Raw genomic sequence first — 25059 nt, 5'->3', positions numbered from 1 at the left:
AGGCAGTTGGTGGACCTTCAGGGACCCTGGCATGTGGGGAGTGGCTTCTTGTGCTCACGGGGACGCACGTGTTCAGTGAGCTGGGAGGCTGGAGCTGCGCCGACTCCCCTTCACGGGGCGCGGGTGCATGCAGAGACCCCCAGCCCCAGCCCCAGCCCCTGTTCCGCGTGAGATCGGGAGTGGGGGTGCAGACTGAGGTTGGGAGGTGGCTTGACCCAGGGCCGGGGAGGGCGGGAAGGAGACAGGAAGGGGACAGGGGCCCTCTCACCCTTTGCTTGAATTCAGACTTCTCCTCCAGGGTCATGGTGTCGGCCTTGGCGATGACAGGGATGATGTTCACCACCTTGCTGAGGTGCTTCATGAACTCAAGGTCGAGAGGTCGCAAGCTGGGGCCACAGGAGGCAGGAGTGTCAGAGCCACTGTCACCACTCCAGGGCCCCCTCGGTAGGGAATCGGGCTGAGGCTCAGAGGCTGCAGCTGTCCCCGGACGCATGGCCACCACCTCTCTGTCTGCAGAACGCCCCAACCCCTGCCTGGCCCCGTCTTCTTCTTTAGGTCCCCTCGAGGGCCTGCCCCCTTGGACCACTCCTTCACAACAGCTTCTCTGACCTGGGAATTTCTCACTCCCAGGACCACCTGTGGACCCTCATCCCCACCCCACCCCTGCCCCCATATGTCCGGTGCCCCAGCACTTGTGTGTGGCTTCTGCCTGTGGGACAGCATCCCTTGCCAGGCCTCCTCCCAGTCTGAGGGCCGTGCACCCCTCCCCTGATTCTGGTTTGTGACACAGGGGACTCATTAAGTCAGACTGTCTGGTGGTGCACGCTGTACATGGGTCAAAGACCGGGGAGGGATAAAGCCAATCTTTTACTGAGATCTTGGGCCTGAGCCAGGGTTCTTGCTGCATTTCCCACCTCCTCATCACTGAACCTGCTGGGTACTGGCTCCTCCAAACTTTAGGACCTCCGCTACCCCTGCTGGTGCCATCTGTGCAGGCACTGACATTTCGCCCAGCAGCTGGACCCACTAAGAAGTTGATGGGACACACACTAGATGCCCACAGCAGGGTCCCCTGTCTCCTCTGGGCCTTTCCCTCCTCAGGCTGTTCCTGCCCTTTGCTGTCCTGGGGTGCACCTGCTATCCACATAACTCCCAAATGCCCTGCTGGGGTATGCCTTCATCTCAGGACCCCTGGCTCCTGGAGCTGGGCAGGCCACCTTCCAAATGCCTGCAGCTGGTTCCACACCCAGCAAAGCACCAGCCCCAGTCCAGTAGCCCAGCTCCCCCATCCATGCCTTGACCAAGGCAGGTATTTGTTGAACAAACAAGGAAGCCTGCACTCCTGTATCCCAAGCTCTATCAGCCAGGGCAGCCGTGCTGTGGTGCAGGGACACCAGCGGGCAGTATGGTGGCTAACATCGACCCTCGTGGCAAGAAAGTCAGGCTTCCTCGTGGACAGCCCGGGGAATCCCAAAGCCATAGATTCTGACGGTGCTGTCTCCTCGGCCCTCCCGAGCCTGATCCAGAACAGGCCGTGGAGATGCAGCCAGAGCCAGGCCCGGGGCAGGGCAGGGCCGGTACATACGAGTGTCCCGTGGGGGAGATGAAGTAGAGGCAGCAGTGGACACGGGTGTCGGGGATGCGTTTCTTCCTGGCGATGTTCACCTCCTCCTTCAGGAACTTCTCGTACTGCTCGTTGATGTACTTCTCAATGGGCTCCCAGCTGAGGATGGGGCAAAGCCAATGGAATGCCCCGGAAGGACAGGACCATGGTCAGGCCACCGTCCACTCTCATTCATCCCCTGTGGGCCTAGGATACCCAGCGCCCCGCCCCCCATGGATGGCTTTCCGTGGTGGTTAGCAAGGACAGAACTGCCCAGGGAACCCAGCCTCTGCCTGGGCTCTGGGAAGCTCAGGGCAGGCAGGGTGCGGGTGGGTCTCAGCTCTAGGTGTCCCTCCTGACAGAGGCTTTGGGGCGAAGGTCTCAGAGCAAGCCGCGTACCAGTTTTCATTGTTGATCTGGTCTCCAAAGCCCGGGGTGTCGATGACCGTCAACTTCATTTTGACCCCGCCTTCCTCTATCACTGGGGGGTGAACAGAAAAAGCACCAGGGCGGTCAGCCCTGCAGCTCATCCCAAGTGCCTTGCACATTGCAGCCCCCGAGCCAGGGAGTCCGGGGCTGCTCCTCCTCTTCTGGATTAATTGTTGGAAAAGTCAAGTTTAGGGTCTTCCTCACTCAGCACCCTGCCCCAGAACACCCTCCTGCTTCTTTCTGGCTCAGTCCTACCTGTGCTTTCGTTCCCTGAGACAGCAGTCTAAGGAGTTGGCTTCCTGGACTTGAGTGCCTAATTCCACTGTCATGAGGTTGCCTCTCACAGGTCTTACTCCCCGATTACCCTCTCCCTCCTCCTCCATTCTGCCCCCGAGCCTCTGGTCCCTGCCTGGGCCTCACCGTGCCCGATAGCTTTGATCTCCACCGTCTTGGGTATCTTCTCCTCCCGACTCCAGCTGGAGGCCTTGCGGCTCACTTGGGATTTGAAGAGCGTGTTGACCAGCGTCGACTTGCCCAGTCCACTCTGGCCTGCAGCAAGGTGGGAGGACAAGAAGGCAGGGAGACCCAGGTCCACCTCTGGAGCCTCGGAGCTCTCCCACAAGCTTACAGAATTCCGGAGCTGCAATGCAGGCCTACCTCCCATTTGACCACTCACTGGGAAGGTGGTGGGGTTGGGGGCAGGCAGGTGGGAATGGCCCCTGCCTACTGGAAATGTCAAATGGAAACAGCCTTCCCGGCCTGGATCTCCAGGGCCGCTGGAAGGGGGGGGGGGGCAACCTCTGCATTTGTCTAGCATAGCGAGTTCTGGCTTTGGATGGTCTAGGTTTTTGCTTGGCTTAAGTTTCCAATCTTTAATAATACTGAAAGCAAGAATAGAATTACCATGCCTTCTGACACTTCCCCCTGCACATAATGCACTTCCCCATCTGCTAGTGAAATTCGTCTTTGTGTCAGCCCCGTGAGTCCTGCAGCAGAGCTATCTTTATCCCCAGCTGAATGGTCCTACAGAGATTAATCCTCTTCCAACATAAAACGTGTGCATGGCAGCATGACTAATACATGCCAAGACCAAGGGCCTGCACCAGACTCCCTGAGCTCTGTATCCATTCTTTATTCTAGCGTAGTAGTTTCTAAATTGTGCTCTCAAAAGCCCTTGTATCCTGTGGAGATATGAGGCTACTTCAAAATGTTTGTAGGAAAATGATATTAAAAGTTTAGGGGCTGGCACTGTGGCTTGGTAGGTAAAGCCACTGCCTGCAGTGCCAACATCCCTTATAGGTGTCAGTTTGAGTCCTGGCTGCTCCACTTCTGATCCAGCTCTCTGCTATGGGAAAGCAGTAGAAGATGACCCAAGTGCTTGGGCCCCTGCATCCACATGGGAGACCCAGAAGAAGCTCCTGGCTCCTGGCTTCAGATCGGCCCAGCTCCAGCCGCTGTGGCCAATTAGGGGGTAAACCAGTGGATGAAGACCTCTCTCTCTCCCCCCCCCACCCCGCCTCTGCCCTCTGTAACCCTGCCTTTCAAATAATAAATAAATCAAAAGTTTATTGGAGTGCAAAAAAAAGTTGAAACCCGTGCTTTTTATCATGTGCATTTTCCATTAACTTTTTGAAGACCCTTGTATGCATGGATTCCAAAATTTTTTGTACCAAAATAACTGTTTTTAAAGATTTATTTAATTTATTTGAAAGACAGTTACAGAGAGAGGTAGAGACAAAGAGAGAGCTTCCATCCACTAGTTCACTCCCCAGATGGCCACAATGGCTGGAGCTGTGCCAATCCGAAGCCAGGAGCTTCCTCCAGGTCTCCCACGTGGGTGCAGGGGCCCAAGGACTTGGGCCATCCTCCACTGCCCTCCCAGGCCATAGCAGAGAGCTTGATCGGAAGAGCAGCAGCCAGGACTAGAAACGGCACCCACATGGGATGCCAGTGCTTCAGGCCAGGGTATTAACCCGCTGTGCCACAGCACCAGCCCCATAACTTATCTTTTAATTCCATTTTCCATGAATTTTTAAAAATTCTACTTATTTGTTTTGAAAGGCATATTGCTAGAGAGAGAGAAAGTGATCTTCCATCCACTGGTTCATGCCCCTGATGGCTACAATGGCAAGGGCCGGACCAGGCCAAACCCAGGAGCACAGAACTCCATTCGGATTTGCCATGTGGGTGGCAGGGGCCAGGTACTTAGACCATCTTCTGTCGTCTCCCCAGGTGCACTAGCAGGGAGCTGGGTGGGAAGCAGAGCAGCTGAGACTCAAACCAGTGCTCTGATGGGGGATGCCAATGTCACAAGATATGGCTTCACCCACTGCACCACCATGTGGCCCCTCCATGCATACCTGGGAAGAGGGGGTCAGCGGCAGGGCCACAGACTCCTCCAATTCCTTCTCATGGCTCCCTGCACCCCTGTGTGATGCATGCAGTCCTGCAGAGAGCTCACTTCCAGGAGTCCCACAGCTAAAATGCATTTGCACACCACAGGTCTGAGCAGTGCTTCTCACAATTGAATGCGCACGGGAATCGCGTGAAAAAGCCTGCCAGTGCAGAGCAGCAGAAGGCCCCAGCCAGGCCTGTGGTTCAGGGGCTGCAGCCTAACCGGCCTCCCGGGTGAATCACGTGTGCAGGAAAGTCTCGGAGCACTGCTCTGGAGCATTCTTGTATTAGAAAAAGGACAAGCGGCCAGTGTTGTGGAACCAGGGTCTCTGGGTTCAAATCCTGGCTCCACTCCCAGTTCCAGCTTCCTGCTAATGGAGGGTTGGCATTAGGAGGGATCTGGGGAGTGAACCAGCAAATGAGAGCCAGCCTCCCTCCCTCTCCTTCCCTCCCTCTCTCTCCTCTCACCCCTCAAATAAGTTAATACTTAAAAGAGAGAGAAAGAGAGAGAGAGAGAGAGAGAGAGAGAGAAATGAGGGGCCGGAATTTTGGCATAGAGGTTAAGCTGCTGCCTGCCACACCGTCAGCCCATACGGATGCCAGTTCGTGTTCCGGCTGCTCCATTTCCCATCCAGCTCCCTGCTAATGTGCCTGGGAAAGCAGCTGAAGATGGCCCAAGTACATGGGCCCTTGTTACCCATGTAGGAGACCTGGCTTCAACCTGGCCCAGCTCTGGCTGTTGCAGCCATCTGGGTAGTGAAGCAGCAAATGAAATTCTCTGTCTCTTCCCCTCTCTTTGTAACTCTATCTTTCAAATAAATAAATCTTAAAAAAAAAAAAAAAAAAAAAAAAAAAGATGAGTTGGAGAGGTAGGGGACCACATTAGAGTCTAACCTTATCCTGAGGCTAAAGAAGAGTTATTGATGGGTTTTGAGCAGGTTGAGAGATGCATTTTCTAAGTTGGAAAGATTATCCGGTCACTGATGGATAATGGACAGGAGAAGAAAGGAGGCAGAGGAGGAGGAGGGTTGGTGCCACTCCAAGTGGACCTGCCAGGGTCCAAGAGCCATTTGCTATTGTTCTTGAACTGACTTTGAGATAAAAAGTTTGTACCAGGGCTAGTATTGTGGGATAATGGGCTAAGTCGCCACCTGCAATGCCAGAATCCTATATGGGTGCTGGTTCGTGTCCTGGCTGCTCCACTTCTGATCCAACTCCCTACTAATGCACCTGGGAAAGCAGCAGAGGATGGTCCAAATGCCTGGGCCCCTGCACCCACATGGGAGACCTGGAAGAAGCTCCTGGCTCCTGGCTTTGGCCTGGCCCAGCCCTAGCTGTTCCAGCCATTTGCGAGTGAATTAGCAAATAGAAGATTCTCTCTGACTTTCAAATAGATAAAATAAATCTTTTTAAAAAAGAAAGTTTGTACCAGACGTAAACCAACTATGTCGCGGAGCACACTGTGGAGTCCAGACAGCGTTGTTTATAGCTGGACAGTCTGGATCCTTTACACACTGGCTCATGCTCCATAACTCAGAGTGCCAGCATTCTGGGCAGAAGAGCCAGGTGGCCATGGCAATGCAGTTGTGAGACCTCACTCTGCCGAGGGAGGTGGCGGGGGCAGAGAATGGGGTGGGCTCAGAGACAGTTACAAGACAGACAGATTTGAAGGTTGATCAGATTGGGAGGTAAGGGAGTGAACACCTCACTGCAGCTGGGAAAAGGGCCCCTCCTGAGCCAGTGCAGAACTCAGTGACCAAATCCCTGGGGATTCTCTCGAAGCCGTAAAGCGCTACGAAAATCAGACACCGCCCCCCATCCAACCCTCCCACCAGCTCCTGGAGGTAAGAAAGGACCCTGATAATTCTCCCAGGCTCCGCAGGCTCAGAGTGGGAGGCGGCTGCCTGTGGACACCCAGCTGGAGACAGGCCCCGGCTGCCCTCCCAAGGCTGCCCCCTGCGTCAGCCAGCCCTGAGGGCCGGGGGCCAGATTCTGCGATCAGCCCAAGACACCCTTCTTCCTACGAAGAACCAACCCTCAAGAAGGCAGGGCCAAGGCCACTTGGGGCAAAGAAATAGGGTCCTCGGTGCCACCTGGCACCAGGCCCACCAGCGACCCCGTGGCCTCTCGTACCCACGACCATGATGTTGAAGTCAAAACCGGTCTTCATGGTCTTCTTGCGCATCTGCTCAATGATGGTGTCGATGCCGATGTAGCCCAGCAGGTTGGAGTTGATGCTGACCGGCTTCATGGGCACTGCCGGCTTAGGCCTGGGCTCAGGCACCAGCTCTGACATGGCTGCGTCCGTCCTGGTCTCGGGGAGCCCTGCAAAGCAAGGTGGGAGGGTATGCGGAGTTGAGGGGAGAGCAGGGGGCACGTGGCAGCCACAGTTACCAGAATCATACAGAGTTGGGACTGGAAGGGACCCTCATGTCACTGATGAACAGACTGAGGCTGGAGGGGAGAGGACTTGCCCAAGACAGAGCGCAGGGCAGATGCAGAAACCGGCACGAGTACAGGCTTGCCGGGTACTGGGCACATCCTTTCAAATGCACATCACCACTGCACCCGTGTGCCGAGCCCAGGGCTTCCCACCTGGGCTCTACTGACTTGTGGATAATTCTCTGGGTGTGGGGGCACTCTCCTGGCATCACAGGATTCTCAGTGGCATCCCTGGTCCCTACCAGATGCCAGGAGCAGCCTATTTGGGACAACCAAAAACATCTCTAGCCAGCAGCAAAGATCCCCTGGGGGGCAACATCTGCCCACTGAGAACCTCCAGGCTCAGAGACGTCTGAGGTCATTCAGATGTGAGTCCTGTCTCCCTGGGGACAGGGAAAGGACCCTTTGGAATCCTGGATGCCGTGGAGTGACTGTCACAGACCTCAGCAGAGTAAGTCTCACTCCCCTCTCCCAGCCTCTGTACCCCCTGTGTTCCATGAGCTGCAAAGTTGGGGTGTCTGTGTCTGGAGGAGCCCCAGACACCCTCCTAGCCAGGGTTTTGAATCTGTGGGGCCAGTGGGGGTGGGGTTGAGATCCACATGAGGGCAGTCACTTGCCTAGGATGACACAGAGAAGAGAGGCTGAGGAGACAGCCCTTCCCCAGTGTGGGGAGACAAACACCTCTGGGTCTGGCAGACCATGTTCACAGCCAGGCCACCGCCCACTAGATAGCCTCCAAATAGGGCACCCCATTTGCACAGCCATAAAATGGGGTGAAGCAGACAGAGCCTGGCTCCAGGAAAGGAGTTTGGTCTGGCAGTTAAGATGCCCGGATCCCATCTGGGAGGGGCTGGGTCCAGCTCCTTACCCCAGCTTCCTGCTAATGCAGACACTGCGAGGCAGCAGGTGAAGTTTACATGGCTGAGTTCCTGCTCCACACATCGGAGACCTGGACTGAGTTCCAGGCTCCAGGTTCTGGTCTGGTCCAGCCTCTGCCATCTCAGGCATTTGGGGGAGAGAACCGAAGGTTGAGAGCTCTTTCTGCCTGTTTTTCTGTCTCTCGCTCTGCTACTTGTCCGCTCTGTGGACTTGGGAGGACCACCTGCCCCTCTCTGTGCCACCCCACTCTATAGAAGGGTGAGATCTGCAGCGCGCCACAGCAGAGATGAGGCTCAGAAGCACGGATGTCAGTACCTCGCAGTCCCAGACCCTCTTCCCCGTGCCCCTTTCAAGCTCACCGGCGTATGGGAAGGCACTTGCCAAAGGGAAACGCCCCGAACGCTAATTTCCCAGGCATAGTTATTGGACTGCATGGTCTCTGAGGATGCCTCCCAGCTTTGCACCCTCCTCGCTTTGCGATTCTAGAATCCTACGGCTCGTGATGACCGCCCTGCAGAGCCCCAGCCTTGCAGGATGGAGCAGCAGATGGGCAGGAGGAGAGGGGAGGGGAGGGAGGGGAGGGCCTCCCTCCCTACCCCCCGAACCCCGCCAGGACTCTGCTCTTGGACCCCCGCCATCTGGTCCTTGCACCAGTACCGGCAAAACCTGTGTCCCGGGTCACTCACAGGCACAGCCAAATCCAACAAAAGCCTGGGACCTCCCCAGGGCCTGGCGTGGCTCCCTCTCGCTTCCCAGGAAGCTGTTGCCAGCCAGGCGGCTCCAGGCAGCAGCAAGACTGGCTCAGCTCTGCAGCAGCTGACTCTCAGCAGCCTGCCCCTGCGCCGCTCCTCCCGCACGTGGTACACGGCCCTGCTCAGCACACCTGCGCTGGGGGTCGTGCCCCATTTCTGCTACCCAGCTGCTCACACAGGCAGGCGGGCCCTTTTCAATTCCCACCCGCCCGACTCTACAGCTGAGCCCACAATCACGTTCTGAGCCTCACCTGGGGAGGAGGGGCGGTCTTATCCCCAGTTCAGAGACCCAGAAAGTGAGTCTTGTGCTTCCCGATGGGGGCTTACAGTGCAAGTATCCTTGCTACGGCCTACTCAGCCCTAGCCTGTCAACCACAGAATCCCCAAAGAGCATTCCCAAAACAGACCCTGGCGCACGAGGAGACCTACAGATCCCTGGGCCGCTTCTAGGACCCAAAGGAGGCCTGCTGCAGGCCCAGGGCGTGGGCACATATCAGCACTCACTGTGCACTGTACAGTGCACCTGCTGGCAAGGTGGCCCCCTCCCAGCCACATGCCAATTACATGCCTCTCACATGCTAGCAACAGCCACCAGTACTGCAACTTTGCTTCAGCCGTGTACCACAGCTTTGCTGGAAGACCCTGGGCCCCCTCCAGTCCCTGGCCAACTCCTACTATCGGCGTTCCCCTCTGACAAGGATGCTCGTCTTCTGTGCGGCCTCGGGCCATGGTGGCTTACGCTGGTGCTCGCCGCATCGGCTCATTCATCCACTCATTCCATCCCATCTGGGCCACTGTACAGGGTAGCTGTTGAGGACATGCTCCAGCCAAGGACACTTCCGTGCTAAACGAGGCTGGGGCCCCGGGCACCCACGGTCTGGCAAGGGTGCCTGACAAGCACTCCGAGGCCGCCAGAGCAAAGAACCACGCTGTTGTGGAGTCAGGTTCTACAGCTGCCCCAGTCCCGGCAGGGCAATCTCAGCCAGGCAGCTGACCCAGGTTTGAATCCCAGCTGGGTGATCCTGTGAGCCTCAGTTTTTCTCCTAGGAAAAGTGGGGAGACTGCTCACCCTGCTGGGTTGCTGTGAAGACCATACGAAATCGTGAGCAGAAACACGGCACTGAATATATGCTAGTTCCCACCCTGCTGTAGGGCAGGAGCCGCGTCTTACCCAAGGTAGCCAGCACACCGCAGGCACTTGGCCCAAGTGAGTGATGAATGAATGAATGGGTGAGTGAATGAATGAAAGCACCTTTCTCCTCCCTCAGACACTGTTTCCCGAGCACAGCAGAAGAGCCCTAGGCAGCAAAGGCTGCTCTGTGGGCCAGGTCAAGCCAGGTGGGCCTGTTAAGAGAGACCTCCTCCTTCCCCCAAAGGAAGGGATGGGAGGCAGGCTCCACAGGGTGGGAAAAGCTAAGAATGGGGCCACAGCAGGATGCGGTGGGCGTCTCTCATCCTGGCTAGCTGGTCCTTAGGGCCCCTCCTAGGCTCCCAGCTCTCCCTGAGGCCCGGAAAGGAGGGGACCTTCTGCAGCACCCCCTGCCAGGAGCCACCTGCCCCATCAGTGCTCCAGGAAGAGGCATGGTTGCCTGATTCGGTTCCACTCCCGGGCTAAGCAAGGACCTGGAGCTGTCTTTTGCAGGCAAATGAATGGCTTTGTCTTTGTCTGGCCCAGGGACCCCACCCCTCGGTTGAGAAGGTGGCAGTAGGAGGAGAGAGAACCTTTCCAGGACAGCACCTGCCTCCCTGGCCCACCACTGGCCTCCCCAGTCCCCAGCCCCCCCAGCAGCCTTGAGACCCCACCCCCACACCCAGAGGCAATCGCAGCCCACCCGGGCTTCAGCGCTGGACTCAGAAAGGGATCACAAAAGCGCCTCCCCTTTCTCCTTCCTCCGCAGGAGCACAGACACACCACGCACAGGACCCTGGGACACCCCTTCCCCCATCCCAGTCCTTGGAGGCCCAGGAGTTCCCTAGGAGACCACCAGCTGATGCCTGTCTAAGCGTGGGGGGAGGGGATTCCCGTGTCGATGCACCCGGCTGTGTTCCGGCTGGAGGTGGCCTGGATACCTGCGCGTGGTGTGTCTGAGCTTCAGCGTGGGGCTTTCTGGGAGGATCTGGGTCCCTGCCTGCGTGTCCGTGGGTCTCCGCATCGCTCCGCGTTCCCGCGAGTGCCTTTTTCCAGACTGTCTCTCTCGAGGTGTGTGCGTGCGTCCGCGCATCTGTCACGGCGCGTGGGCTCCCGGGAGCAGCAGCCCTCCCCCCCGTAGCACCTCTGGCCGCGATAGCCGCCGTGGCCGCCCTTACCTTTGGACATGAATCCTCCTTTGTCTCGGCTCCTCTCGGGAGATGCTCTGGGCGCGGGGCTGCAAGGCTGAGCGGGGCGCGGGCTTCCCCTGGGCCGAGCGGCCCCAGCAGCCGGGCCTCGCCCCTCCGCACTCTCCGCCCACCCGCCCGGCCCGCGGCCCCGCTGCCCCGCCGCGCCGCCCCTGCGCCCCGCGCCGCCGCGCCCGCCCCGGACCTCGCCTCGGCTCGCTCGCTCGCTCGGCGCCGCGCCGCTCCTGCCCGCGCGCACCGATGCCGCCGCCGCCGCCTCTGCCACCCTCACCACGTGACCCGCGCGGCCGCCGGCCCCGCCGAGGGCCCCTCCCCTTCCCGCGGCGCCCAGCCCCAGAAGGTGCCCTCTCCCAGTCCCTCGCCCCCTGGGCTGGGGCGGTGCGGGGGCCACTAGGGCCCGGTGACAGCGCAGGCGGCCGTGTGCGCGCGTGAGTCACACGGTGGTTGGATGCTGCGCGGGCTCCCAGCGCTTACGCCCGGGTACGGGCGCCTGTGTGGCCCCGAGTTAAGAATGATGAACCCCGTAACCTTGGGACTCCTTTCAGCCATCAGAAAAAGCTTTTATGCGCTCGGGCACGGTTCGCGGACAGCCTTGCCAGGCCCCAGGTGCGCAGGCGTGCGCGCTAGTGGAGGGGACAAAGCTGAACCTCATATAGGGCGTGGAAACAGGTATGGTAGGTGCACGCGGGTGGGCACCCTGGGGAGAGGGAGATTCTGGAAGACTTCTTGGAGGAGGAGAGGGCCAAGGTAGGCAAACGGAGGTGGGAAGGAGACTGGAAGGGCATCTGTGAAGAGGAGCCAGCGGAGGTGAGGAGGCCCAGGGACAAGCCGGAGCTCCCAGGGGCAGCTGAAGCAGAGGAAGTGCCAGACAGGGACAAAGAGCTAAGAGGTTGAGAAATCCCCAGTCTTGGTGTCAAGCTGGCCAACCAGTGCTCAGTCGAAAGAGCTGCCATCCAATCCATGAGCCCCTGGGGACCGTGCGTGGAGGGGGGCGCCAGGGGACCGGGGTGGCAGCCTCACAAGAGCCCAGGGATGACAGCAGGGGACTGACAGCCAGATGGTCAAGTACTGAGAAGGGAAGTGGACAACACTGACAGCGGGCTGGATGGGACGAAGGCGGGAGAACCATGAGGAAGAAGAGGGTGCCCAGGCTTCCAGGTAGGGGACAGAGGGTGGGCAGGGCCTGCAGCTCTGACCCCAGGCAGGGCAGGTGGGAGGCAGTCCAGGAAGGATGGGGCTACCTGGGTAGAGGGACCCGGCAGGCCACTGGCTGTCCACTCTGCATCTCAGGAGAGAGCTGAGGCCCCGGAGGGAGGTGGAGTTCCCCAGCCTGAGTGCAGTGCAGGATAAGAAGGCGCCTGACCACCCACACGCCCAGCTCAGGTGTTGGACTGGGAGCTCTCCAAGCACCTTCGCGGGCCCAGGCTCTCCGGCTTTCACCTGTTGGGAATGACGCTGCCCAAATCCGAATCCCAGGATCTGGTTCCACATGGCTCGCAGCCACACTGGCTTTGGTGTGACTGCAGGCGTGCCGCAGCCTCTCGGAGGCCGAGTGCACTCCCAGCCCCTGCACTGACCATTCCAGGTCTCCGTGGGCCTCCTGCATAGACAAGTCTCAGGTTCACCTCTCAGGACTAAAAAATAGAAACTCCCAAGCAAGGCGCCTTTTAAACAAGTATATTCCTGAAAGGCTGAGCAGGAAGGGATTGGGGTCTCAGACGAGGTCATCCTCTCCCACCCAGAGGAACGCTGCAGTGACCACGGCCGCTAGGCAAATCACCACTCGGGGAACGCTAGTCTGTAATTTCGTGCAGGAGGTCTGCTTTTAGCCTGGACTCGCCCCTTGATCACCTGATTACGCCAGTTCTGCGGGAAACAGACACCACCACGGGAAACGCTAGCTAACAAGACTCAGCATAACTGCCCCTCCTCCAGCCTCCCCCATAAACCCTGCTTCTGATGGCTTCCCTCCGTCCAGCCTCTGACAGCCCCCCGCCCTGCTGTCCACTGCCCCCTCATCTCTGACTCTCCAGCCTTCCTTTCCCAACCTGTCCGGGCGCGATACCGCTTCGGGCTTACACACCTCCCACTGCCGCCATGCCGGCAGCCCAGGCAGCCCCCGCCAAGCTCCGTGCATTACCTTGGAGTGCTGTGGCCAGGTCCCTCGTGGCAGGCTCCCCTGTGCCGTGGCCCTGGGCTGGTGCAGTGCTGTTTCTTTTCGTCGGTGGGAAGGTAGCAAGGTCTGATGTGGTAGGGGTCTTGACACTGTCCAGTTTGGTCTCCCTAGAGGCTGGTTCCAGGGCGACGGGGAATGAGGTGACGGGGACAACTGAGCTTGTGGCTGTGCTGAGCTTGCTTCTGTTCAAAGCAAGAGAGTTCAGAGCTATGCCCACCTTGGCTGTGTTTGTTCTGGTCAAAGTCAAGGGTGTACCCAACCTGACTACGTCCACTGCAGTTGTGGTTGGGCCCAGTTTGACTGGGTCTGGCACGGCCAAATCCAGGGATATGCCTCTTGTGGTCAGATCTGGCTTTGCTGGGGCTGCCGTAGTGGTGGCTTTGCCCAGCTTGTCTGGGGTCGTGGTTTTTAGATCCAGAATCTTGCTCGGCTTGGTTGTCCGTACTGTGGTCAAATTCAGGGCTGGGCCTGGCTTGGTTTTGCCCGCTGTAGCCATGGTCATGGCTTTGCCCAGCTTGGTATCTGTAGCAGGGAGTTCTGTGCCTGTGTCCAGCCTGGATGTGTTTTGCGATGCCAAACTGATATTCAAGGTAGGTCTGTTTTTGGCCATTGCAGCCAGCTGTCTGGGTAGGTCTGGCCTTGTTGTGTCCAAAGAAGAGAAATTCATCACAGGGCTGGCCCTTTGGAGACCTCTCTGGGGTCTGGGAATAGGCCTGGACCGGGACTTACCTCTTCCTGGGGGAGCTCCAGTGCGCCCTGAACCCTCCCAGCCTGGTCCTACGAGGCTTGGTGAGCGTTGCACTAACTGGGTTTGGAAAGGTAAGGCCAGGTAGGAACACACCAGAGGCCTCTTCACTGTGGGCATCCTGCTGGGCTTGGCCAGGCCCGGGTTCCCCGGGCCCTCAGAGTGGACCGTGCCCCCTGGCAGTAGGTTCGTGGGTGCTGAGTCTGCTGGAGTGGACAGCCTGCTTTCTCCCTGCGTGGCAGCCTCTTGGCTCAGGGTGGGCAACTCCTCCCAGTGAGAAAGGAGGGGGTCCAGGGACCTCGCCTGACTGTTCTGAGAGATTGTCAAGGAGATGGAGCTGAGCTTCCTGGGAGCAAGGCTGCTGGCAGGCAGGGGGCTCAGGGCGGCCCCTGGGGCAGCACCAGTCTCCTGGAGGGGCACACTCCAGGCTCTGGCTGCAGGGCCCAGGCGGCTGGCAGTCTGGGGGATGTGGCTTTTGGAAAAGGCATCCAGGTGGATGGTCTTCCTGGGGGCTGGGAGGAGCGGGGATACCCCTCCAGGGAGCCTGGAGGGGCGGGCGGGGTGCCCCAGCATGTGGCTGTGGGAGAAGGAGGCCCCAGGGCCCGGGGCTCCCTGCGGCTGTGTCTCTGGAGGAGCCGGAGCAAAGTTGTGGTCCATGCAGGCTGTTCGTCTTCCCCTGAGATAATCAAAAGAGAGAGGGGACCAGGCAGGAGTGAGGCACTAGGGCCTGGAGGTCTCAGCGCTTGCCCTCCTGACCACGGTGGGCACCAAAAAACTATGCACGGTTTGCAAGCTTGTCTAACACCAAAATAAACTCATCTTTTAATCCCATTTTGCACACATTGTGCAGCACCTTTGTATCTTCTACATGCTGCCGACGTGCACACGCCTCACACACACTGGCCAGCTGCCACCCAGGGGGTACATGGACGCATCCACTGAGCCGCTTCCTCCAGCATGAGGGAACTCGGGGGTGGGTTTACCTCTCCCTGTGCAGGGCCTGAGGGTGGCCCCTCTCTCTGTGGAGAGCTTTGCGGAGTCCACATCCACATCCAGGGACCCCAGAGGAGAGCAGTGACTACTGGACGCCTATCTGCCTAGCTCTTCCAGAAGGAGCCAAAGCCAAGACAGGGGCTCTGGCATCAGGTCAGAGACCAAGGGATGACCAACTTGGCTGGAAAACAGGGTCTGGATCTGGGGCTCCTGTCCAGAGCCAGGAAAGAGCCCTGGGCTGGCCTGGGGCTGCCGCCAAAGCAGCCGAGAGCCCCAGGGAAGGTGGGCTTGGGAAGTGGGGAGGAAATGGGGCTCAGAGAAGAGACCTGTCCAGTGCGTGAGGCACAGCCACTGCCCCCGGGTCCCCTGGGATGCCAGGCAAGGAGGTGGGCAAGGCACCGCCGAGGCGAACCTTTGGGGTAGGCACCAGCCAGGCCCTGCTGTCAAAGAAGGGAGGCTGGGCCTGGGCTCGGGTGATGGTTAGAGAAGGCCCCAAGGTGAGAGGGCAGCACCGTCCTGAAAATCCAGTGTGGTTCCCAGGCTGTGTCTGGTGGGGGCAAGACTGCAGGTGAGCAGGCAGACGGCTGCCTGGAGGCGGGGAGTGGGCAGGGGATAAGGGGTGTTGAGGATGCTGCTCGGGACTGGCCGGTGGGCTGCACAGAAGGGTCTTTCCCTGAGGTGGGCTCTGGGACCCTCGGACGGCCAGCCAGTGCCCGCTGTGGACTCTGTGCACCAGAGTTGTTTTCCTCGCGCTCAGCATAGCAGGCACGTGCTGCCTGGAGTCTCAAGCCAGGTCTGGCGGGAGGGGTTAGTTCCAAATGTCAGAGAAGGGGCGGGGGTGCTCTCGGAGCCGAGTCCCTGACGTAGATCTGGATCCCTCCCAGTGGCACCCCCAGCCCCTCAGCCCTCTTTAGCCGTGGATTTGTAGCCAGGATCTTTCTGCCGTCCATCTGCTCCCTAGTTGGCACACCCCTGCAGCCCGGCTCTCTGTCACAGCTACGGGACCCCAGGAGCACACACATTTACTCAGCCCAGAACCACAAACATCCACCCCCAGAGAGAGGCCAGGGGCTGGGGTGGCTGGGACCTGTCTGTTCTGACGCCACCAGCTCGCCACCCCTCACTGAGCCGCTGCCCTGCTCCGCACCGCTTGTCTGCTACCCCCGGCACACGCACGAGCACCCACTTACCTTGATCAGAGAACAGGAAAGGGCCTGGGGTTTTCAGTCCTTGGTCCTCGGCCCTCGGCCTGGAACGTTGGGGCAAGTACAGGCCCTCACCTCCTCTGCACCCTGAATGTGACCATGGTGACCGACTCAGGGACTGTGTCCCTCTGGTCCCCTCCTGGGCTCCCACCTGGCCCCCAGGCCACAATCCTCAGGCTCAAGGTCCAGCCCTCTCCTGACCCGTGTGACTGGCCACATCCCTGGCAGCAGGGCTAGGCTGGGCCACAAGGCAGGGAGGGGCTGGCTCTCAGGGAGTAGGCGTCAGTGAATGGCTGCTCTGAGCCTCTGGAATCCTAAGAGCCATGGGAGGCTGAGAAGGACCAGGCTAAGCTGCCCTGGCCAAGGCCACCTGGAGGAGGGGGCGGCCTGCTGCCTGCCCTCCCCCAGATCTGCCCTGTCTCCCCCAGACTGACCCCGGAGAAAGTCTCCAATAAGAAGCAGCACTCTCCCCGTAGAGTCCCTCAGATGGCCCCAGGGCCAGCCTTGCTCCTGCTTGCCCGGCTAAAGCCCTCATGCCCTGGTTAGGTCTCTTGCCCACCAAGATGTTCCCAGGCTTGGGCCTGCCCCCTTCCACAGCTACACCCTGGGCCCCAGCTCCCTGCAGCTCCAGCTGCACCTGCACTCTTGGACCTGAAGGTATGCAGACGGCCCAGCCCTGGGCTGTCATTGAGGAGACCCACGAGGCCACCCAACCTGGCCCAGGCAATGCTCTCAGCGGACCCTGGCCCTCAGGCTGGGACAGGGACCCTCACCTGTGTTCCCACAGCCCTAGGAGCCTCTGTCACAGCATGGGAACACTGATGGTGGCAGGGATAACAGTCACCGATGTGCCCAGCACTATGCCGGGCTGGGAGGAGCCCCTCACCTGCCCTGGGGAAGATGGCCATGAGAGCCAGTCCTTATGGTATCAGCCATATGACGGTGACCGAGACTTCCCGGGGGGCACTCACCCCGAGCCAGGAGCTAGGCTCAGCCTTCGGCTGGCATGTCCTTTCGTCTTCACCTTGTCACCTGCTGTTTGCTGGTGAGGACGCTGCGCCCCACAGGACACCGTGGGTGGTCTGCTCCATGTCCCTGGGCGTCGCTCGGCAGTGAGCAAGCTTTGGGAGCTGCGTCGGCCAATAGAACTTTCGGTGATAATGGAAAAGTTCTAGATCTGGGCCCCATACAGTAGCCACAGCGGCCTGCTAGGCACTGAAAAGGTGACTACAAGGTGACCAAGGAACTGGATTTTTTCCTTCTCTTGCTTTTTAATGGATGGTTGCTCTCTTGGACAGCACCGCTCTGAGGGCCTGGGTTTTACTTTTCTCTGGGCCCCAGTGCCTGGAAAGAATCAGCCTCAGTTTTCTGTACAATGGATGAGTGAACGAAATGACTGAACAGTGAATATGTGGGCCTAGGACCCTCCCCTCTTCCTAGCCTTTCTCCCTCCTTCAAGCTGTAGGTTTTTGAGCTTGGCTGTGTTCTGGTTACCAGGGCAACCTGCTGGGAGTCCCCCTGGAGGGGGCGGGGCAGCTGTCTGGAGTTCTTCCCCTTTCTTTCCTTGTTTGAAGCCCAGTGGACCAGCCTGACTTGAAGAAGAAAGAAAACAAAGTAGTTGGAGAAGGCAGTAGTCAGGTTGTACCCAGACAGGGACTCGGGGGGTGGGGGGCTTTGCTGGGCTCACCCCCACTGGATGGCACTGCCTCTGTGAGATCCAGGGGCCCTTGGTTCTCTGCCCACCTTAGTTACTTATTTTTAAAAGATTTATTTATCTATTTGAAAGTCAGAGCTAGAGAGAGATGGAGAGACAAAGAAGAGAGAGATCCTCCAGCTGCTAGTTCACTCCCCAGACACCCGCAACAGCCAGGGCTGAGCCAGGCCGAAGCTGGGAGCCAGGAGCTTCATGTGGGTCTCCCACCCACATGAGTGGCAGGGGCCCAAACACTTGAGCCATCTGCTGCTGCTTTTCCCAGACGATCAGCAGGGAGCTGGATCGGAAGTGGAGCAGCTGGGACTTGAACCGGTGCCCTCAGGGGATGCCTGCGTCACAGGTGGCAGCTTAGCTGCTATGCTTGCACACCAGCCCCTCTCTGCCCACGTCAGCCAACAACTCACTGAGTGGCTCTGTCAGATCACTTGCCCCTCTGGGCCTCAGCTGCCTCTTCTATGGGGACCAGAACCCCACGTGGTGTCTTCTAGCAGAAGACCTGGACTTTCTCCACCCTGCTGCCTGCCAGGCATCCAGAGCCAGGGCTGAGGCTGCCTCTGCTCCCAGCTCTCTCCAGTGTTGGGCGGCTTAAGTGGACACCGCCTGCCCAGTAAGCACAGCCTGAACTCAGCTGCCCTCTAGTGGCCACACTGAACAATGACCTCATGTACTTGGGAGTTTCTTCCTAAAGAGTGGCCGCCAGCCTGGTGGTGGCCTCAGAAGACAGAGACCTCCACTCTAGGTCAAAATCATTGTGGTGGTCTCGCAGACAAGTGGCTCAGGTCTGGAGTCTGCCGAGCCTGGGTTTGTTACAGCTGCATCATTTTAATCAAGTCCCTTTATTTCTCCATGCTCCAGCTTCCTTGTCTATCAAATGAAGATTGTGTAGGTCAGGACGGGTTAAGTTATGTCGCAACACCAACCCATGGGCTGGCACTGTGGCGTAGCAGGTAAAGCCGCCACCTACAATGCTGGCATCCTGTAATGGCACCTGTTCGAGTCCTGGCTGCTCCACTTCCAGCTCTCTGCTATGGCCTGAGAAAGCAGTAGAAGATGGCCCAAGTCCTTGGGCCCCTGCACTCATGTGGGAGACCCGGAGGAAGCTCCTGGCTTCTGGCTTCGGATTGGCCCAGCTCCAGCCCTTGCAGATGTTTAAGGAGTGAACCAGTGGATGGAAGACCTCTCTCTCTCTCTGCCTCTGCCTCTCTGTAACTCTGCCTTTCAAGTAAATAAATAATAAATCTTTAAAAAACAAACAACAACCCATCTGCAAAGCCCAGGGCATAGGTGAGAGGCTGGGCTCCTCACTCCTTCTGCGTGTCCACTCTCACACGGGTCTCGCCTTTGAGGGAGCCTTAAGCCCCAGCCCTTCTCCCACGCTGGGCTGCCAGCCCTCCTAAGCCCAGGGCTCAGCCAGGGGAGGGAGGATGGGGTGGAACAATGGAAGCCTGTGCTCCCGCCGGCCAGAGGCCAAGCATCGCGGCCCCTCCCACGCAGGGACTGCACATTTCTGCCTCCTGTGCTCCCACTCTGGGCCAAACCCAGAAGGAGCCTCGCTTTCCCGTCCTGACGGCTCTCAGATGGCGGACGAGGCAAGCTCCCGGACTCTGCGAAGCCTCTCGAAGCATGTTAAAAGCTCACAGCCCGGCCCCCATGGCGCCTCTAAACCTCTCTAAAGCTTGGCCTCCAAGCAGACAGGCAGCCCCCACGAGACTTCCAAAGAGTCCGGCGCCATTCATTCTCGGGGGCCCTACCCTGGGCCAGGCAGGCTGTAGCCAAGATAAGAAGGAGCAGATGCCCTTCACGGACTTGTGACCAGAATCACAGCACAAGACGAGGGCTGCAACAGGACAAGGTGCTCGTGGGGTCAGGGAAGGCTTCCTGGAGGAGGTGGCATCTGAAAGGGCAGCAGAGTCTCTCCCTGGTTCTAAGTCTTATTTGCAAAGCCGCTGCTTCAGTTGCTCAATCTCCCCACCACTGCCGCCACCACCTACTAATGCATTCTCTTTTTTAAAATATTTATTTATTTATTTGAAAGAGTTACACACACAGAGGAGAGGCAGAGAGAGTCTTCCATCCTCTGGTTCATTCCACAATTGGCTGCATCAGCTGGAGCCGCGCCAATCCAAAGCCAGGATCCAGGAGCTTCCTCCAGGTCTCCCACGTGGGTGCAGGGGCCCAAGGACTTGAGCCGTCCTCCACCGCTCTCCCAGGCCACAGCAGAGAGAGCTGGATCAGAAGTGGAGCAGCCGGGTCTGGAACCAGCACCCATACGGGATGCTGGCACTGCAGGAGGAGGCTTTTACCCGCTACACCACAGCACCGGCCCCCTACTGATGCACTCTGTGCTTCAACAACACCACACGCTGCACTCAGTTCTCAGAAGGGACCGGGTCCTCTGGCCTCGTGGCTGTGCACCTGCAAGCTTTCCCTGCCAGGAAAACTACAGCTCTGTGATCGCTCTGCTTGCCTTCGGGTTTTGAGCCCCTTGGACTCAAGGACTGCCCATGTCTTGCTGCCTGTGCATTGGCGGTGCCAGGCCCAGTGCCGGGCTGGGGCAGCTCCTGGACGTGCCTCTGGGGAGGGAGGAGATTGACGCGTGCAGTGCCTTCTTCCCCACGCCTTCCCCGGACATCTGCCACCCCCCAGTGAGGCTGGCAGGGCAGAAGCAATGGGAAAAGAAACGGGTCCCTCCAGACCCCCAGACCCGGGCTAAGCACGGTCGGTGCCAGTCCCTGGCTTCAGGCGTCATCATTCGTGGTTCTTTGAGTTCAGGAAACGTGCCCACCGACGAGAGGATTCACCGCGGCCAGGCCCCAAGCTGGAGCTGCAGCCGGTCCGCTCCTCTGCCCGCCCGGGCACACTGAATATCCTGCTCCATGAGCCCCAGCGTGTGTCCAGAGGCCGTGTCACCTGGGCCGAAGCTCCCGGCACTACACGTGGCTGTGTCACTCTGAATATCCCCTCTGAGGCATTTCTTTCCTATTTTTTGTAATTTTAAAAATTATTTTTTATGGGACCAGTGCCGTGGCTCAGTAGGTTAATCCTCCGCCTGCAGCGCCAGCATCCCATATGGGTGCTGGGTTCTAGTCCCGGTTGCTCCTCTTCCAGGCCAGCTCTCTGCTGTGGCCCAGGAGTGCAGTGGAGGATGGCCCAGGTGCTTGGGCCCTGCACCCGCATGGGAGACCAGGAGAAGCACCTGGCTCCTGGGTTAGGATCGGCATAGCTCCAGCCGTAGCAGCCATTTGGGGGGTGAACCAATGGAAGGAAGACCTTTCTCTCTGTCTCTCTCTCTCACTGTCTAACTCTATCTGTCAAATAAAAAAATATATTTTTTATGTACTTGAGAAAGAGAAATAGGGAAAGAGAGGTCTCACCCACAAGGTCATTCCCCAGCTGCACACAATGACCGAGGCTGGTCTGGGGGCAGGACCAGAAGCTGCAAACACAACCCAGGGCGCCCGCGTGGGGGACAAGAACCCAACTCCTAGGTTGGCAGGAGGTGGAGCTGCAGCCAAGGATCAAACCCAGCGCTCCAATGTGGATGTCTGTTTGCTTGTTTGTTTGTTTTTTCCCTGAAGATTTATTTATTTATTTGAAGGGGAGACAAAGAGAGATCTTCCATCTTCTGGTTCACTCTCCGCAAGGCTGAAATGGCCAGGGCTGTCCGGAATCCAGGAACCCGGTGCTCCATCCAGATCTCTCACGTGGGTGCCAGGGGCCATCCTCTGCTGCTTTCCCAGGTGCATTAGCAGGGAGCGGGGTCGGAAGCAGAGCAGCTGGGATTCAAACAGGCACTCTGATACGGGATGTGGGCATTGAAGATGGCAAGCTAGCTCACTGTGCCACAGTGCCAGCCCCAAAAAGGGCAGGTGTTAGCCATTAGCTTAAACACCTTCTCCAGGCATTTCTTTTAGTACTTAGAATCTAAAATTTGTCTTTTTTTTTTTTATTTGACAGGTAGAGTTACAGACAGTGAGAGAAAGAGAGAGAAAGATCTTCCCTCCATTGGTTCACTCCCCTAATGGCCACCACAGCCAGCACTGCACCGATCCGAAGACTTGAGCCAGGTGCTTCTTCCCAGTCTCCCATGCGGGTGCAGGGCCCAAGCACTTGGGCCATCCTCCACTGCACTCCTGGGCCACAGCAGAGAGCTGGCCTGGAAGAGGAGCAACTGGGACTAGAACCCGGTGCCCATATGGGATGCCGGTGCTGCAGGCAGAGGATTAACCAAGTGAGCCACGGCGCCGGCCCCTAAAATTTGTCTTTAATAAAGAATCAATCCCCCCCTTCTGTCACATGATCCTAATAAAATGACCTATTTGTCATTTCCCTCGGCCTGGCGGGAAGTATTATAGCAGGAGGCAAAGTTACCGTACAGACAGATGCCCCTTGGCTTATGATGGGGTAGCAAACCAATAAACTCATCACCAAGTCGTAACGATCATGAGTCAGAGACGCACTGAGGCACCAGCACTGTGGTGCAAAGGGTTAAGCTGCCACCTGTGATGCTGGCATCCCATAATAGCACCAGCTCAAGTCCTACACTTGAACTTGCTACACTTCCAATGCAACTCCCTGTTATTGTGTTGGGGAAAGCAACAGCAGGTGGCCCAAGTGCTTGGACTCCTGCCACCCACGTGGGAGACCCGGATAGAGCTCTGGACACCTGGCTTCAGACCAGCCCCAGCCACTGTGGCCATCTGGGGAGTGAACCAGCAGATGGAAGATGTGCCTTTCCTCTCTCTCTCTCTCTCTCTCTCTCTCTCTCTCCTCTTTCTCACTCCCTCTAACTCTCCTTTCAAAAAATAAATCTTTTATAAAAACTACCAATTTTCTGAAAAAATAAATAAATAAACGCACTGAGTGCCCCAGCACACAGACCATCCTAGCGCAGCAACCCAGCTGAGCGGGAGCTGTGGCTGCTGCCGCTGCCTGGCATCAGGGCAGACTCCAGCCACACAGCACTCGCCTGCGAAAGACCCACATTCACGCTGCAAAACACAGTTTCCGCTGAGTGCGTACGGCTTTCGCGCCATCGCCAAGTCAGAAAGTCGTAAATCAGGGTTCGTCCGGACCTCCTTCTCCCTCCCAAGTGGGAGCTGTGGCTGCAGCCTCCTCGTGCCCTTTATGGGAGGAGCAGATGTAAATAAACGTTTATGTAACAAGCCCCAGGGAGGCGCCTGGGCAAGGATCCAGGGGAAGAGCAGAAGGCTAGGGGGAGTCCCTCACCCCGGCTGGGCCTCGGGCTCCTTGTCGGCAGCTGGGTGGGAGGCGCTCTGGCAGGGCCATGGCAAACACCCTCCCTGCCGCGGCCTGACACCCACGTCCCGAAGCGTTCACACCCCAGACCCGGTGCACTCGAGGTTTTATTTTTAAAGAGCCGCCAGAAAAGGAGATTTTAAATGTGACATCTCCTGACTTGAAACGGAGGCAGCCAATTTGCATTTTTTTCAAAACCCTGTGTAGGACAACCCAGAGCCCGCCCCCATCCCCAGAGCCCAGTCCACGCCAAAAGGATCCGCGTGCTGTGGCTGAGCTGGCCTTTGATCGTTTCTTCTGGAACCTGCCTTCCCCACCACGACACGGCCACAGGGCTGCCTTGTTCTGAGACGACCCAAGCCCAGGACCCTAAGGGGACCATACACAGGACCCTGCCCTAGCCTTGGGTGTTGGGCTCTAAGTGGACACTTGACCTACGGTGAGCCAGTGAGCCCCTTTCCTGAGATAGCAAAGCTCAAGGCCAGGCCGGCACAGGAAACTCTGTGTCCAGCAGCTGTGGCCGTGAGACAGGAAACATCCCCCATGGGTATGGTGGAAGCATGAAAATGGTGAGGGGTGGGCATGGGCAGAGGTTAAGACGATCCCGTACCAAACTGCAGACTTTGAGCCCAGACTCCGGGTCTGACGCCAGCTTCCTGCTAGTGCACATCCTGGGAGGCGGCAGGCGATGGCTGGGATACTGCTCGGATCCCTGCCACCCACATGGGAGACCTGGAGTGAGCTCCAGTCTCCTGGTTCCGGCTTGGCCCAGCCTGGGCTACTGTGGGCAGAGAGTGAACCAATGGGTGAAGGATCCCCCTAGATCTCTCTGTCCCTCGCCTTTCAAACAAAATGAAAATAAAGAAATATCTTCAAAGTGGCGAAAGAAGGACACCTACGGGGTCTGCGTGCCTGGCTCTCGCTGTTCTGAGCCCCTCGTCTTGCCTGTCCGAACGGGCTGGAGCACCCCACATCCGTAAGTTCCCCTTCTTGCCCCAGCCGGAGACCAGGATTTTTGCCCCTCCCACTCTCTGCTCCTGCCTGGGACTTTCCATTCCTGCCCCCGACCACAGCTGATAAAAGGCGACAGCACGGAGCTTCTGGTCCGGCCTCACACTCTTCACTGAGATATTGAAAGAGAAATAGTACAGAAAGAGGGACTCCGGAAACCCGGAGCGGCAAACATGGAATGTTCGAGGAGGGAGCCCAGCATGCCCTGGGGACTGACGCCCCAAGAGAAACTGAGGCACCTGGTCTGGGTGCAAATCTCAGTCCCTTGCCCGGTGCCCTCAGGCCAATCCCCGCTAAAATGAAATGGCAGCTGTCTCCACATACTCTCCCCCTTGAAAGGAAGTGGGCTTTCAAAAATTTCTTCATTCATGCACTCATGCATTTGAGAAGCAGAGAGAGTGCACTCCGCCAATGCTGGCCAGGCAGAAGCCAGGAGACAGCAACTCGATCCAGGTCTCTCCTGCAGGAGGCAGCAGCCCAATTCCATGAGCCACCACCGCTGCCTCCCAGGGTCTGCATCAGCAGGAAGTTGGAGTTATGAACCAGAGCCTGGTATCGAACCCAGGTTCCCAAATGTAGGAGATGGGTGTCCCAAGCAGCATCTTAGCTGCTGATGGAACACAAGAGGTGGACTTTGAAAATGGACACACTGCCACCCAGCCAAAGGCCAGCCTTTCTAGCCTCCCTTGCAGGCAGAGGTAGCCATGGAACTCAGCATTGGCCCGGATGCAGTCATGGGCAAACACCAGGGTGCCCCTTCCACCCGGCCTCTCTTCGCTGCCGAGGTGCAGCTGCGCCATCGTGGATCGTGCCAATCAAAGCGACTTCCCCGGTCGGGGAAGCAGCCAGAGGGCAGCAGCCTGGCCCCTGAGCACTGCGTGGGAGCAGCCACCAGACCTGCCCCGGCCACCCACAGGAAAGGAACAAAACCCTGCTTGGCTTAGGACGCTGGCCTCTTGCGTCTCAGTGGTTGAGTCTGTACACTCACTGGCCCTCTGCCCCTGGGATTCCAGCTCACTGTGTGTGACAGGGTGGGGGCCAGGGCTGCGGGCATCAAGCTGGCAGCCCCCACCCCAGGGATGGCAAGCATCCCACAGGGCACAGGACAGCACCCCACAAC

The 25059-nt window shown here is 58.3% G+C and overlaps 1 protein-coding gene and 1 long non-coding RNA gene across 10 annotated transcripts in view; one reads left to right on the top strand and one right to left on the bottom strand.

The window, feature by feature from the left end:
- Window positions 1-16124, bottom strand: part of SEPTIN3 (septin 3) — a 24316-nt gene extending 8192 nt beyond the window's left edge. For 3 of the 9 annotated variants that reach the window (XM_051834016.3, XM_089307663.1, XM_008275154.5), the window contains exons 1-7: window positions 15941-16124; window positions 12977-14433; window positions 6560-6751; window positions 2453-2581; window positions 2003-2084; window positions 1586-1723; window positions 269-386 (exon numbers count right to left, since the gene is read on the bottom strand). In XM_051834016.3, the coding sequence (XP_051689976.3) occupies window positions 269-386; window positions 1586-1723; window positions 2003-2084; window positions 2453-2581; window positions 6560-6751; window positions 12977-14414 (2097 nt within the window). In that variant the 5' untranslated portion in view covers window positions 14415-14433; window positions 15941-16124. Of the gene's footprint in view, window positions 1-268; window positions 387-1585; window positions 1724-2002; window positions 2085-2452; window positions 2582-6559; window positions 6752-8433; window positions 8689-9238; window positions 9469-9670; window positions 9834-10569; window positions 10701-10806; window positions 11329-12976; window positions 14434-15940 lie in introns of those variants that run through there. The other 6 variants (XM_008275156.5, XM_002721381.6, XM_070052975.2 and 3 more) reach the window with 6 other exon arrangements.
- On the top strand, window positions 10564-25059 carry LOC127487679 (uncharacterized). Its single transcript, XR_016216349.1, has 2 exons — window positions 10564-10699; window positions 21268-25059. It is a non-coding gene; the product is annotated as an uncharacterized LOC127487679 (long non-coding RNA).

Source organism: Oryctolagus cuniculus, chromosome 11 (genome assembly GCF_051225735.1).
Source record: "Oryctolagus cuniculus isolate XC-2025 breed Fujian yellow rabbit chromosome 11, ASM5122573v1, whole genome shotgun sequence".
Lineage (NCBI taxonomy): Eukaryota > Metazoa > Chordata > Mammalia > Lagomorpha > Leporidae > Oryctolagus > Oryctolagus cuniculus.
The sequence above is the reverse complement of the archived record's forward strand: the minus strand, read 5'-3'. Positions and strand labels throughout refer to the sequence as shown.